Source organism: Artemia franciscana, chromosome 13 (genome assembly GCF_032884065.1).
Source record: "Artemia franciscana chromosome 13, ASM3288406v1, whole genome shotgun sequence".
Classification (NCBI taxonomy): domain Eukaryota; kingdom Metazoa; phylum Arthropoda; class Branchiopoda; order Anostraca; family Artemiidae; genus Artemia; species Artemia franciscana.
Genome location: NC_088875.1, coordinates 9,919,203 through 9,933,896, shown reverse-complemented (window position 1 = coordinate 9,933,896; position 14,694 = coordinate 9,919,203). Strand labels below are relative to the sequence as shown.

The following is a 14,694-nucleotide window of genomic DNA, read 5'->3' as shown; positions in this document are numbered from 1 at the left end:
TCCTTCCAGCCCCCCCAGATGGTCGAATCGGGGGAAAACGACTTTATCAAGTCAATTTGTGCAGGTCCTTGACACGCCTACCAATTTTCATCGCCTTAGCACATCCAGAAGCACCAAACTAGCCAAAGCACTGGACTCCTCCCCAGAGGGTTCAGTCAAGTTTACGTCAATCACGTTTCTACGACATTTGCTTGTTCTATCCACCAAGTTTCATCCCGATCTCCCCACTCTAAGCGTTTTCCAAGATTTCCGGTTTCCCCCTCCAACTCCCCCAATGTCACCGGATCTGGTCTGGATTTAAAACAAGAGCTCTGAAACATGAGTTCCTTCTAAATATCAAATTTCATTAAGATCTGGTCACCCGTTCTTGAGTTAAAAATACCTCAATTTTTCTGATTTTTTCAAATTAACACTCCCCCAACTCCCCCAAAGAGAGCAGATCCCTTCCAATTGTCAATCACGTATCTAAAACTTGTGATTATTCTTCCCATCAAGTTTCATCCCAATTTCTCAAATCTAAGCGTTTTTCAAGATTTCCTGGTTTCCAAGATTTTTTCCCCCCTCCAACCGCCTATATCCCCGAATCCAATTTGAATTGAAAATGGAGCATCTGAGACATAAGATCTTTCTATATATCAAATTTCATTAAGATCCGATCACCCATTCATAAGATAAATATACCTCAATTTTCACGTTTTCCAAGATTTGCGATTTCCCCCTTGAACTCCCCCCAATGTCACCGAATCTGGTCGGGATTTAAAATGTGAGCTTTGAAGCACAAGATCCTTCTAAATATCAAATTTCATTAAGATCTGATTACCCGTTCGTAAGTTACAAATGTCTCATTTATTCTAATTTTCCGAATTATTAACCCTCCCCCAACTCCCCAAAAGAGAGCGAATCCGTTCCGCATATGTCAATTACGTATCTAGGACTTGTGCTAAGTTTTTTTACCAAGTTTCATCCCGACCACTCCACTCTAAGCGTTTTCCAAGCTTTTAGGTTTCCCCTCCAACACCCCTCCATCCCAAGTCGGGATCTAAAGTGCTCTTAGACACCATATCCTTCTAAATATCGGATTTCATTAAGATCTGATAACCTGTTCGTAAGTTAAAAATACCTAATTTTTTACAAATTAACCGTCCCACCCCAGATGGTCGAATCGGGGAAACAACTATTCTAATTTAGTCTAGTCTGGTCCCTGATACGCCTGCCAAATTTCATCGTCCTAGCTTATCTGAAGCGCCTAAACTAGTAAAACTGGGACCGACAGACGGACAGACTGACAGAATTTGCGATCGCTATATGTCAATTGGTTAATACTAGGTGCCATAAGAACTGAAAAGAGTAAAAAGAAGTTCGAAAAAGAAGTTGACAATCAAATACAATTTGACTACGTAAAGGCTTACTTATGTGCGAGGCAATATCCTGGATCCTTTTTTTTGGTACTTTTTTAAGTCGGACAAAGTTTTCAGTATATGTTTGATTATGACATGCACTTCTATAGAATCTATAGTCCTATAGATACATTCAATAGTCACCTAACACCTGTTTGCTTGTTTTGTCAAAATGTTTCGTTTTAATATTATTGTTATTATTATCATTATTATTTAACCTACCCTTCAGAAAATCCATAGTTAAGAGTTAATATGGTGTTTTGACATTTAAGTCTCGGAAACAAAATACAGAAGAGCGGACTTCATCAATTTGGCTTCTGAAAGACTCATTTATTAGAAACAGCAGGTATTAAGACATGGGATCCACGGATTTCAACATATTTCTCTTTTCAATGAAGATATAACTCATTTTGTGGAGGGGGCAGGGTCAGGAGCGAATCTCCAGCATTTTTATTGGGGGTGAGGGGTTCATATCCAGATAGTCAAGGGGCATGGGATACATAAGAATTTTTTCTCTACATTGTTTGGGTGGGGGAATGGCAACCTAAACAACACCCCTGGGCAGGGTCAAACTAAGGAAAAATCTTTTCCTCTTATAATGTTCTCCCAAAGGTACAGAAGAAATTTTATGTTTTGTATAGCATAAATGAATAACGTTGCATATAAACATTGCACAAGCAAACCCCCTCACCCTTCATACTTTTCTTTAATTTGCTTTATCATTTATTATGTAAAGTTTGTTTAATTATTATTTAGATAAGCTATTTTTGTAAGCTATATTTTTTTACGAATTTCTGCTGAACTTTTGTACTGATCGTTCAATAAATTTTGACACATTCATATGCAGTAACACATTTTGTTACTTTTTTGGCATTTTAATTGATGAAATTGAATAAGATCCCCTCCCCTAGATTTTGAAAGACCTTTTCTCCCTTCTCCCTTATATTTTTGTCAATTGACGCCTCTGCTCTTAGAGCTTGTGATATTCTTTTGGAAATAAACTTTGCCTTATCTTTAGCCTACATACAGTACATACAACATACAAATTTAATATTCATAGACAATTTTTCTGGTGGGGGGGATAGCCATCTGTGAGCTCCTTTACAACTTTGCCACTACTGTAGGCTTGTTGATATACGTAATATTAGTTCCTATTTGAGATAGGGCAAGTTTGCGAGAAGAGTATGCTTGATTTAACATTCCATTTTGAATAATTTTGGAACGGATCAAAGTAAACATGTCCCAAGATTATTACTAGGCAGGGTCAAACAGAGTTACTGAAAAAATTGAAAAGATCAGCTTTGAAGGGTAAATCCTTATTGGATGAGTTGCCTAACAGCTATATAATCCTGTCATGCTATTAAGGCTAAGTTGAACCAAATCAAAAGACACTATGTGTGCGTCAAAAGGGCATACAAGCAATTTCTTAAGCATGTAACTGAAAACAAAATATGTTTGAAATGTTTTTATCTCTTTTAATTACAAAATAAACAAAATTATTCAGACTTTCAGATATGAATATCAGGATATATATTAAGCTGGCAAATCCGTATTCATTTCTTTTTTTTTCAGTGACTTGGTTATAATGGTGATTTTTTCTCTTTTTTGATATTCTGAGAAACAAAAACACATAGCTTGAAATAAAGATTGTTTTCAGTAAAGTGCAAATTATGCTCTGGTCTTTGGAAGGCGCAGGATGCATCAGACCAATCCTCTTAGTTTCTGTTCGTTTTGGGTTTCGTTTATTCACTTATTGTAATTTAAGGTAGTTTTATCCTTGAAAAATTATCTTACTTTATTTCCGCTCATCTTTGGTTTAATGCGACTCTTTACTTTTCTTTGCAAAACTTCTTTATGTGGAAAGTTTTACAAAATACAACTTTTTAGAGCCCAGATATTACATGGAATCCAAGTTTCAGAGTTTGAAAACATTGGAGCCCAAAGGGTTTTATTAACGAATTCTACCAAGTTATGGCAAAGCAAAATTCAGACAGAATAATTGCAACTAGATTGGAGGTATCAAATGTCTGCTGGTATGCTACAAAATGTATAATAGGGCTCGAAAGAGACAAAAATAGAAAAAAGTCACGGTTTGCAAAAAAGAGACAAAAAACCATGAGTTGCAAATCGGTTTATAGTCTCATCAAAATACTTCACATCTTTTCGTGGATGAAGTCATTAGAGCAAAAGAGGATGCTACAAGTTTGTATATCTGGAGCAATTATGACTTTACCAAGAATGAGTTGGATATACCTGCGTATAACAGACGTGAGTTTGGCAACCTCCCAAGTGTCCAGAGCACAATAAAAGTAAAATACTGGAGTGGCTAGAATAATAAGTTCTCAGGATACTTGTTGAAGTTTTCATCTTTGTAAATTATTCTGCTTCTGACACGTGAGAGCAACTACAATTGTCTGAATGAGCATATTTGTTTTGTAGTTCATTTCTAAAATTTAATGAAGCACTTGTGTATTATACAATACACACTTGAGAACGTGAATCGCAAATATGAGACAATACCCGGTTTTCACGCTGTCTATACCAGAAAATTTTCTTCGGTTTGTTGGGAAACTACACTAGAGCTATATTTCAGTTAAATATTTAGTTGGTATTGTGGTTAGGTTAGGTTATTTTAGGTTACGTTTTTAATATAATGCGCTCTGGTTGGCCCCCATTCAATAACTCTGTGTGGTAGTTTTCATAATTTTGTTACCAAAGTACTGTATTTTCATTATATTTTGTTTCATTTCATTAGCATTCATTAAACTTCACTTCTCGAGTGTGTATTAATTATCAAGTTTCGAGTGTGTATTAATTGTAATGAACCACATATTGCAGTATTTCCTGAACCATATTAATTGTCATCAACCATATATTGCAGTATTCCAACTAAGATATTAGATAGCCTACTTTAGTTTTCTCCACTTTAGGTCAACTTGAAATTTAAAACAGCAATATTGGTATCGATGATAGTGGCTTCAATTCATGGAAATGTAGGGGGATGTATTCTTTTAGATCTAGGGGGTAATTTTGCCAATTTTTTTCGAAAATACCATAAGAAAACCCATGATACAAAAAAAATAATCCAAAACCTAGTGAGAGGGAACTTGGGGGAAGGGAAAACGCACCCCTCTCAAAAGTGACGCCACTTGTTATCAATAATATGATTAAAATAATACTCTCAATAGCCTTATTTAGCAAAATTTATTTTGAAGGGGGAGTCTAAAATTAGAAAGAAACAAAGTTGATGAGTTACAAGAAAAGTATAAGGAAACTAGTAGGCTGCAAAGTAAATTAGGGAAACTAAGAATTTTCGGGTCTACTAGACGCCAAACTCGTTCCATTGATCTGAATCAACAAATGAGGTTTACTGAGGTAAATCAAAACCTTTATGTGGATTATTCTTTGAAACAGATAATAAAGCGCAACAAGTTTTACAAAGATTGAGCATTTGACCCATAGACAATTTTTCCTAGCTATTCCCAATCCACTTCTAATCATATTACACACGTTGTGCTAAAAACCAATTGAATGCCTTAGGCACGGCCGTATCCCTGGGTGTTAAGGAGTTTGGAGCTCCCCCCTCCAAAAAAAACAAAGTTCGCCCAATTCGTAAAACATAACAAAATGCATACAAGCAAGTTTGTAATTCGATTTTGTACACCCCCCCCCCACCCTGCCGAATAAATATCCTGGATACGGCCTCGGGCTTGGGGTTAAATTTTTCCTTGTTTTAATACAACTTGAAAACCGCCTGCACCACATTGACAAGCCATATACAAACTGGATTTGGGGGACTATGATATTATTTTAATATTTTAATTACTTAAAATTTTAATTTCTTTTTTTGTATTTTTTCTTCTCTGATTAAGTGACTCATTTGTCTCCCCCCTTCTTTACAGGCCAAAGAGCCTTTGGGGGAATAGGAAAATGTAATATTGTGTGTGTATTTCATGATGAATAAACCTTATCTTTCCTAGGGGGAAGTTCCATGAGCCCCAGTTTACAGAGCTAGCCACATCCAGGGATTTGTATCAGCAAGAGGCACGGCAATTCGTCAAATGTGACAGATACATTGGTGAATTTTGGCTTTATGTTATAGTCAAAAGATTTTATTTTTTTGGGCGGGACGGTCCCTTTACCCAATCTTCAAGTTTTTTATTTTAAACTCATACTTTATTTTGACAATAAAGTATATGGAATTGTTTTCAAGACTGCGATTTCATTATTTCTCGAAAACATATTTTAGAGTCACTTTATAATTCTTCCTTTTTTCTAACTATTGCAATTCCATTGTATGAAATATTTTTCATTCCCTTAAAATCATACTGAAGAATAAAATACAAATACATATTTTAAGATAATTAAATATATGAGAAAAATATATAGAAAACAGTTATTGGCTCTTACCTGAGTTATTGGCTCTTACTTCAAAATTTCTGAGCAAAATATATAAAAAATTGTTATTGGCTCTTACCTGAGTGATAGTGGACAGATATTGGAAATTATGAAGCTGCTGGGACCTTGGAGGCTCATATGGGGTCGTACAAGCCACACTATCCCCCAATAAATACCCAATAATGTATACTAATGCTATCATAAAATAGCAAGCAGATAAGAATATAATAGGTCTCTCTGGGTATTTAAACCGCTTTCTATCCAAAAGGAAAGTTAGAACTGTAAATAAAGAGGAGGCCATGCAGAGAATTGACCACCCTCCAATAAAATAATGTGAAAAGTTGACTTCCGATTCTGAAAAGAACATATTTTTACACGGAGCACCGCAATTAGAAATTCGTCTTCTTCCAATGCGCAATGAATAATTGAGGTCACGTGATACTTCCAATTGTTTGGGGCAAGTTAACATTTTCTCACGTAAATAAGCACTGGGATCACTAATATCACTAAATACAGGCTTATTATAAACGAACGAGCCTCTATTATTGTGATTATCAACAGAAACAGTAGGGTTCTGGCCAAGTCCGGGGTATCCATAATTCGTGTTGGGAATTGGTTTTTGCGGTTTTGAATCAGAAGAAGTGGCATTCTCACCAACACACAACTCATCAGTACCTGCTTCTGGAAACCTTTTACAATCTAAACTCTCAGGCCATTGAAAACCAAATTTATTCATCAAGCCTTCACATCCTATTTTTGCCGATAGACATAGGAAGCGGCATGGAGGAATGGCCGTATCTAATATTGTGCACACTGGTGCATAGATGGTACATAGGAAAAACTGAAGGTGTTCACTACACCGCACTTTTACTAATGGAAAGAACTGATGAACTTCTAGTCCAGCTTCTTCCTGTTTGTGATGTCCCAGTATATTGGGCATGATTGTTTCATTGTAGGCAATATCTTTGCAGAGGGGGATTGTAATTGGCTCACACCGCCCATGGTGAGGCAGACTATCTCTATCAGATATAGTTGTATTGACAGCATATAATCCTCGTCCTTCACACAGATAGAAACTAGCCAAAAACAGGAAGACTTTAGCAGGAACAGCCATCTAGAACATGAAAAGAAAATAAATTAATAAAACATAAGAAAAAAAGAAGAAGAACGCCACAAACAGTTAACATATCATACCTTTTCTCACAGAAATGGCCTCTTTTTTTACGAGGGGGCATTCTGACCACGTAGAACACCTTTATATATTTATCATAGATGTATATAGGTAAGAATTTGATGGGTGGGGTCAGATGAACTCTTTTTGGAGTTGGAATTAATAATCCTAACGTGCGTTTAAGGCTAAATTATTTCCAATTTCCATAGGTGAGTCTTCCAATCTAATCTTATGGTGAGATGGCTACAGGCACTTAAGCAGGGAGCCTCTGACCCGAATCCTCTAAAAAAAAAATGAGGATATTACTGCTACTTTGTTTTGTTTTCAAATTTTCAGTTTCGAAAATGCTGATGTTACAAATATTATTTTCACAGTAGAGCCAATTAACAAAAATATTGTGAGGTTTTTCTAATGAAGATACAAGACAAGGCATTTTTAAAATATTTGGGGGAGGGCATTTTTCAAATCCGTTCGTTTCGATTTTTCAAAACTAAAACATAATAAAAATATCAAAATGCATTTGGCACACATGAGGGAGTAAGAACCCTCGCCCACCCCTTGCTTACGTCATTGAAAGCTTCTATTCTGATGGCAAGAACATCAACAGTAGAAACAACTATATTCGATTATCGCCTGGATCTCACGCTAACTTTATAATTAGTAAACAATAAACGACAAGCTCATAAAGAAAAATGATGTAGATTAAAGTTAAAATAGCACCATGTGGAGGTTAATCCAATGATCTTCAATTATGCACAAATTACTCCAGAATTAGAGCTATTAAACTGCAATTACTCATCTTGACAGACAAGATCAAACCGACAGTTTTTTCCACCAGAGGATTTTTCGGCTCATAAATTAATTGTCTTCAAATGCCTTAGGGAAGAAGATGAATTTGCATTAATAGCTTACTATTGAGCGTGAAATCCGTCCTTTCAGTATGGCTATCCGCGCTATAAAACATATACATAAAGTTGTCGCATGACGAACATGGTTGAGCATTTACGATAGAGGTTACTGCTTTCAGTTTTAATGATACGGTGAAGGTTTTAAAGTAAAAACAACTATAAGGCACCATCTTAATTAGTGCAGATAACAGTAATAGAGATCCTTCATCTCTTGGGCAATCACGCGAATAAGGCTAATAATGATGAAATAGAAAAATGGAGTTTACTTATAAAAATATTGGGTACATGTGTATTATACCAAACACACTCGATAAAATAAAGTTTCCTCATAACAATATTGGGTACTTATGCATTATACCAAATACACTCGATAAAATAGTTTCCTTATAGAAATATCGGGCAGTTATGTATTATACCAAACACACATGATAAATGGAGTTTACATATAAAAATATTGGGTACTTGTGTATTAAGCCACACACACCCAATAAAATAGAGATTACTTATAGTAATATTGGGCAGTTATGTATTATACCCAACGCACTCGATAAAATAGAGTTTACTTATAAAAATATTGGGCAGTTATGTATTATACCAAACACACACGATAAAATGGAGTTTACTTATAAAAATATTGGGTACTTATGCATTCTGACAAACGCACTCGACAAAATAGAGTTTAGTTATGGTACTTATGTGTTATACCAAACACACAAGATAAATTTACTCTGTTATATATATACGAAAACCGGTTTTATATGTCTGTATTTATAGATAATTAGCTCACGCTCAGTTGAAAAACTACGATATAGGTATATCTTAATTAAACATTTCATATTAAGAGTTGGTATTTCGGTTAGGTTAGATATTCAATATAATACATTCTGGGAGGCCTTCTTTCCACAATTCTTTGTCGTAGTTTCCTTAATTTTGTTTTTAAAGTATTTTATTTTCCTCATATTTTGGTAGATTTCATTATGATTAGCCTGACTTCACTATTTGGGTGTGTTTGGTATAACCCATAAGTACCAAATATTGTAACAATTTTTTTTTACTTTTCGCCGTGCTAAATAATCTTGTTTAATGCAACTTCCCAGTTCCATGCGGATTCAAAACCAATCAGGTTTCAAAAAGGTGGTGCCTTTTGTCTCTCCATTAGCCTAATAAGGAATGACAAGGATCTTTTCTTAAAACTTTTTCCCATGCAGATGAACGATTCGCCTAGCGTAAGTGTTGATCTCCTAATTCTCCGCCTTCGACCGAGAACGCGACGCGTGGTTGAGGGCAGATCATCAGACGCTTCTCTTACCCGCCCCCCACAGATACCCATTTGGGACTGGATCAGCCCTGGCTAAGCTAACAGTCACACTGCTGACCCCCGTTTCAAAACAAAATTAAGGTTAGGTTAGCCAACAATATCAGGAATCGACATTCCCCCCTTTCCCCCCTTACAAACGCAGGACTGCAAGCCCTGTGCGGTAATTACTCGACTAGCATATGATATGGATGTCTTTAGAAAATTAGTCACAAGAATAAATGGAACTGAAGTACACTTTTTAACATGCAGATGTTGGGTAGTAATCTCTCTTTTTCTCTTCTGTAGAAAGTTGTTCTATGTTTCTTATTCATACTTGCGTTGAAGAAATACCTGGCTACAGGTTCAGAATAAGAGAAAGGTTTTTATTTCTAATGGTCTTTTTTTTTCAGAGAGGACATAAATTCAGAGAGGATTTCAAAAAATGATGTGGCAAACCCAGTGATAGCCAGGCTTAAAACCAATGAGACATACCGAAAGCATTTTATTTCTAAATATATCTTCTAGATTGTTCTCCAAGGATTGTGTTTTTCTTATCGCTGATTACAAATAACTCTTCTTTTTTGTTTTCTAACCGTTACTCAATAAGTGTCGTAATTTTATAATTAAGATAGCCAACAAATCAAAACACACAATTACATCTAGGAATGTTCTACTTGCAGATTGTATACACATGTACATCAATTGTGGAGGGGGGGCAATTACCCCCAACATACAGATCTTGAAAATACCTACAATTGGTATTTTTATCGATGAATACCTTTTTTGGTGGTTTCATTGAAAAATACCTTTTTAAGTAGACTACTGTAGCTGAAAAATACGTTTTTTAGTATTTTCATTGAATATGTATTTTTTTAATATTTCCATTAAAAAATAGCAAAATTACCCCCTTCCCTAACATTTTCATGAATCGACTCCCCCCTACGTATTCACATTATCAGGGACATGCCGTATCAAAAAATTGATACGGCATCAATTTGCTGATGTTTGCAAGAAGAGCATATAGACTTCTGGGTTTAAATATTCAAATGGTAGGATATGCATTATGTTTCATCAGCAACCAAGGGTAGATACAGAATCTATGTTGGAGGAGGGGTAAAAAGCATAACTATAGACAATCTGGGGGGGGCTGTACGTTCTCCCCATGGATTCGCCCTTGCCAAGAACATGACTTAAAGCTTCCTTTTTTATTATCGTCAAAAGAATAAGGCAAATATTATTTTGAAGACATTTTTGTTGTTAAAATGATTTTTTTAAAATAACGTATTTGAAAGATATTTCTGGAAGTGCCAAGTGTCGACATTGCTTCTGAGACAAAACTAATTTGAAAGAGACAATCAAATCTCGAAAAATTAATTTAAATTATAATATTCTACACTTACTTCTTAAATAATACAATATAGTAGAATTACGTCATATTTTTTCACTCATATTCTACACCAACCTCACCACCCTTCATTTATATCACTTTTTGAAAACAACAAATATGGTTGAACAATATCTGTGAAGGCATTTGAGCATTCATAAACTAATCCCAAAAACTTGGACTAAGATAAAAAAAAAACTTTACTTTTGATAGGCCAAATAATGCCTAGGTCATTAAAATTTTTGAATGTTAGCACTGGCATCACAATTAACATTTCAGAGACAATATTAATAACGAATGGGCGATATAGCGCCCTAATTAGTTTTCCCCGTTGCAGTAAAAGATAAATAGCACATGCAAGGGTGAGGTAAGTATGAGTGAGAAGAAAGGATATTCCAGCCAGCAGATTTCTAGAAATCTAAGGCCACTGACCCAGCAAAGTCAAAGCAGAATTCGTCATCTTTTATAAAATGATAGACACGGTAGTAAACAAAAGATATAATAGTATAAAATGATAGATACAGTACTTCAAGGGGTACTGTAGACACATGGGACAAGTCTACTTCCTAAAAGCGATACGAGCCTAGTAATCTCTCGCTCAAATTGGTCTTAGCGACCAGAGACAAAAATTAACAATTTTGGGTCCAGAATTTTTTTTTTCTTCTTTCAGTTCCCCTACTCTCTTGAAAATATTATTACACCCTACCAACTCAAACTAACTAGCAGGGTTTACGGTTCCTCAAAAGTGATGAAAAGCCTATAAATTTAATTTTTTAAAGTTATAACAGAAATTTTTTTGGAGATTGATCTAAACTTGCTCTTAAAATAAGAAAATATTCCTATTTCCGCATGCGTGTGAGATATTTCCAAAGCATTTTTATCTGCAAAAAAGTAGGAGCGAATTTAAACAAGAGCTAAGAGCCCATATGGCACTTATGACGAGGCAAGAAGAGCTAAGAGCCAAGAGCTCATATGGTATGAGCTCTAACAAAATTCTAAGAATCAGTAGATTGATTTAAAAGGAAAATCAGAGGCTTAATGTCGGATTTAAAATAAGAGCTCTGAGTCACGGTGTCCTTCTAAATATTAAAATTCATTAAGATCTGATCACCCACTCGTAAGTTATAAATACCTCATTTTTCTAATTTTTCCTCTCCCTTTAGCCCCCTCCCCCGATGGTCGAATCTGGGAAAACGCCAAGTCAATTTGTGCAGCTCCCTGACACGCCTACTAATTTTATTCATCCTAGCACGTCCAGAGGCACCAAACTCGCCAAAGCACTGAACCCCTCCCCCGAACTCTTCCAAAGAGAGCGAATCTAGTACAGTTACGTCAATCACGTATCTACGACATTTGCTTATTCTATCCACCAAGCGTCATCCCGATTCCTCCACTCCAAGCGTTTTCCAAGATTTCCGATTTCCCCCTTCAACTCCCCCCAATGTCAACAGATCTGGTCGGGATTTGAAATAAGAGCTCTGAGACATGGATTCCTTCCAAATATCAAATTTCATTAATACCCGGTCACCCGTTGTTAAGTTAAAAATACCTCAATTTTTCCAAATTAACACCCCCCCCAGCTCCTCCAAAGAGAACGGACCGTTCCAATTATGTCAATCACGTATCTAAAACTTGTGATTATTCTTCCCATCAAGTTTCATCCCGATTTCTCGACTCTAAACGTTTTCCAAGATTTATGTTTCCCTCCTCCAACCCCCTATGTCCCCGGATCCAACTCGAGTCGAAAATGGAGCACCTGAGACATAAGATTCTTCTGTATATCAAGTTTCATTAAGATCCAATCACCTATTCGTAAGATAAAAAAAACCCAATTTTCACGTTTTCCAATAATTCCGGTTTCTCCCTCCAACTCCCCCGAATGTCACAGTATCTGGTCGGAATTTAAAATAAGAGGTTTAAAGCACAAGATCCTTCTAAATATCAAATTTCATTAGGATCTCATCACCCGTTCGTAAGTTACAAATACCTCATTTTTCCGAATTACCACCCCCAACTACCCCAAAGAGAGCGGATCCGTTCCAGTTATGTCAATCATGTATCTAGGACTTGTGCTTATTTTTCCCACCAAGTTTCATCCCGAACCCTCCACTCTAAGTGTTTTCCAAGATTTTAGGTTTCCCCCTCCCAACTCCCCCCCAATGTCACCAGATCCGGTCGAGATTTAAAATAAGAGCTCTGAGACACGATATCCTTCCAAACATCAAATTTCATTAAGATCTGATCAACCGTTCGTAAGTTAAAAATTCCCATTTTTTCTATTTTTTCCAAATTAACCGCCCCCCCCCCACTCCCCCCAGATAGTCAAATCGGGAAAACGACTATTTCTAATTTAATCTGGTCCGATCCCTGATGCGCCTGTCAAATTTCATCGTCCTAGCTTACCTGGAAGTACCTAAAGTAGCAAAACCGGGACCGACAGACAGACAGACCGACAGAATTTGCGATTACTATAAGTCACTTGTTTAATACCAAGTGCCATAAAAATGGATACTTATGTGCGTGTTATCCCAACCACATTCAAGAAGTTTGATCTGTTTAAAATAGATTTATCTCTGTGCACTCTCGGATAATCAGCTTAGCCTGAGTAAGACAAACTATTATGCAGGTATATTTTAATTCAATATTTAATATATAGAGTTGGCTAGGCTGGGTATAATTTTTTTACAAAATAAGTTAACCAAATACCATAATTTAATAACTAAATTACTATATTTTCATCATATTTAGGAATGTTTGATTATGATTAACCTAACTTCACTTCTTGAGTGCGGTCGGGATACCACGTAAGTTACCCAAAAATGTAATTCGGCAAATGGACAAAGCGGAATATCACCCAGTCGAAAGATAACAGAATTGCCGTCTTAAGTTGAAATAATAATAATGCAAGACCGCAAAAAAAAATTAGCGAAAAACAAAATTGTTAACAGGGAATATAAGCCTTAAGTACAGATGCAGTCGACACGTAGGCAGGTCAGGAGCCTTGGGGCTTGTGATTTTAAAAATTTCCCCGAATATTTCGTATAGGCCTATGAACTAATCCACTTGTTTTTGAAAAGAAATCCATCCGTGTTAATTAAAATATGGATATTCGAGGTTTTTACCACTAGTCTAGAAAAATCATCAAATCATCTAGGAAAATCCCCACAACCCCCAAGTTTCTGCTGTGCGTTCCAGAACAGGTAACTGATCGAGGACCCTTTTGGCAAACAAAATGTTTCAGTTTTTCTGGTAGGCCTGTTGGTTTTTTCATGCCAATGTTCAATGATCTATGTCCAATACTTTATCCCCCCCCCCCTAATGTGCAAATAAATAGCCCAAATAACATATTTTCCATCTGTTTTGTCACTGCTGTTTCTCTTGTATCACGCTTAGTTGAAAGAAGCTAGCGAAAGAAAAGAACGGTTCTATAATGCGTTAATAAATGAACAATTTGGGCGGTAGGGGTTATATCATACAAGTACCAGCCATTGTGCCCTTCCAGTGTGATTATGATTATTGTTTTTTTTTTTTTTTTTTTTGGCACCCCATTTTTCAGGGCAGGAGATATCCCATTAAAACTAAACTACTCCCAAACCTAGTCTACCGGAAAATAATTACTAATTTAAACTTAACCGCAAGAGAACGCAAATGCCAATTTTCAATGATCCATTTCCCATGGGTGATTTCGATTAATTGTACTTTCTTGCTTTTTTTTACAAAAAAAAACAATATTGTAAGGTGCAAACAGTAAAAAAAAGTAAAGGGTACGGCCCAGGGCGTATCCAGGATTTTTTACGTGAGTAAGGGGGAAGGGGTTAAAACTCTTTGCCCTCCCCCCTACCCTAGATACGGGCTTCAGTGCGGCATATGCTTCTTGGATAAGAGTAAGGGGAGGAGTGTGGTATATACTTCTGGGAATAGAGTAGGAGGGTGGTTCATTAAGCATTCGACAGGACTTCGTTTGAGTGTAATATCAGAATTTTGTGAACAGAAGATAGACCTTTGAGGGGACGGGGTCAAAACATTTTTTTAGTGGGTTAGGGGATCAAAACTTGGAAAAAATACTTTTGGATTAATAGCAAAGATGTTGTCATTTCCCCCTTATTTCCGTCCAACTACTGTCTAAGATAAAACACTAT

General features: G+C 36.1%; 1 protein-coding gene across 1 annotated transcript in view; it reads right to left on the bottom strand.

Moving 5' to 3' along the window:
• Window positions 1-14,694, bottom strand: part of LOC136034490 (frizzled-2-like) — a 75,209-nt gene that overhangs the window by 50,749 nt on the left and 9,766 nt on the right. Inside the window, exon 2 of the mRNA XM_065715706.1 lies at window positions 5,875-6,909. Within this exon, the coding sequence (XP_065571778.1) occupies window positions 5,875-6,909 (1,035 nt within the window). The remainder of the gene's footprint in view (window positions 1-5,874; window positions 6,910-14,694) is intronic.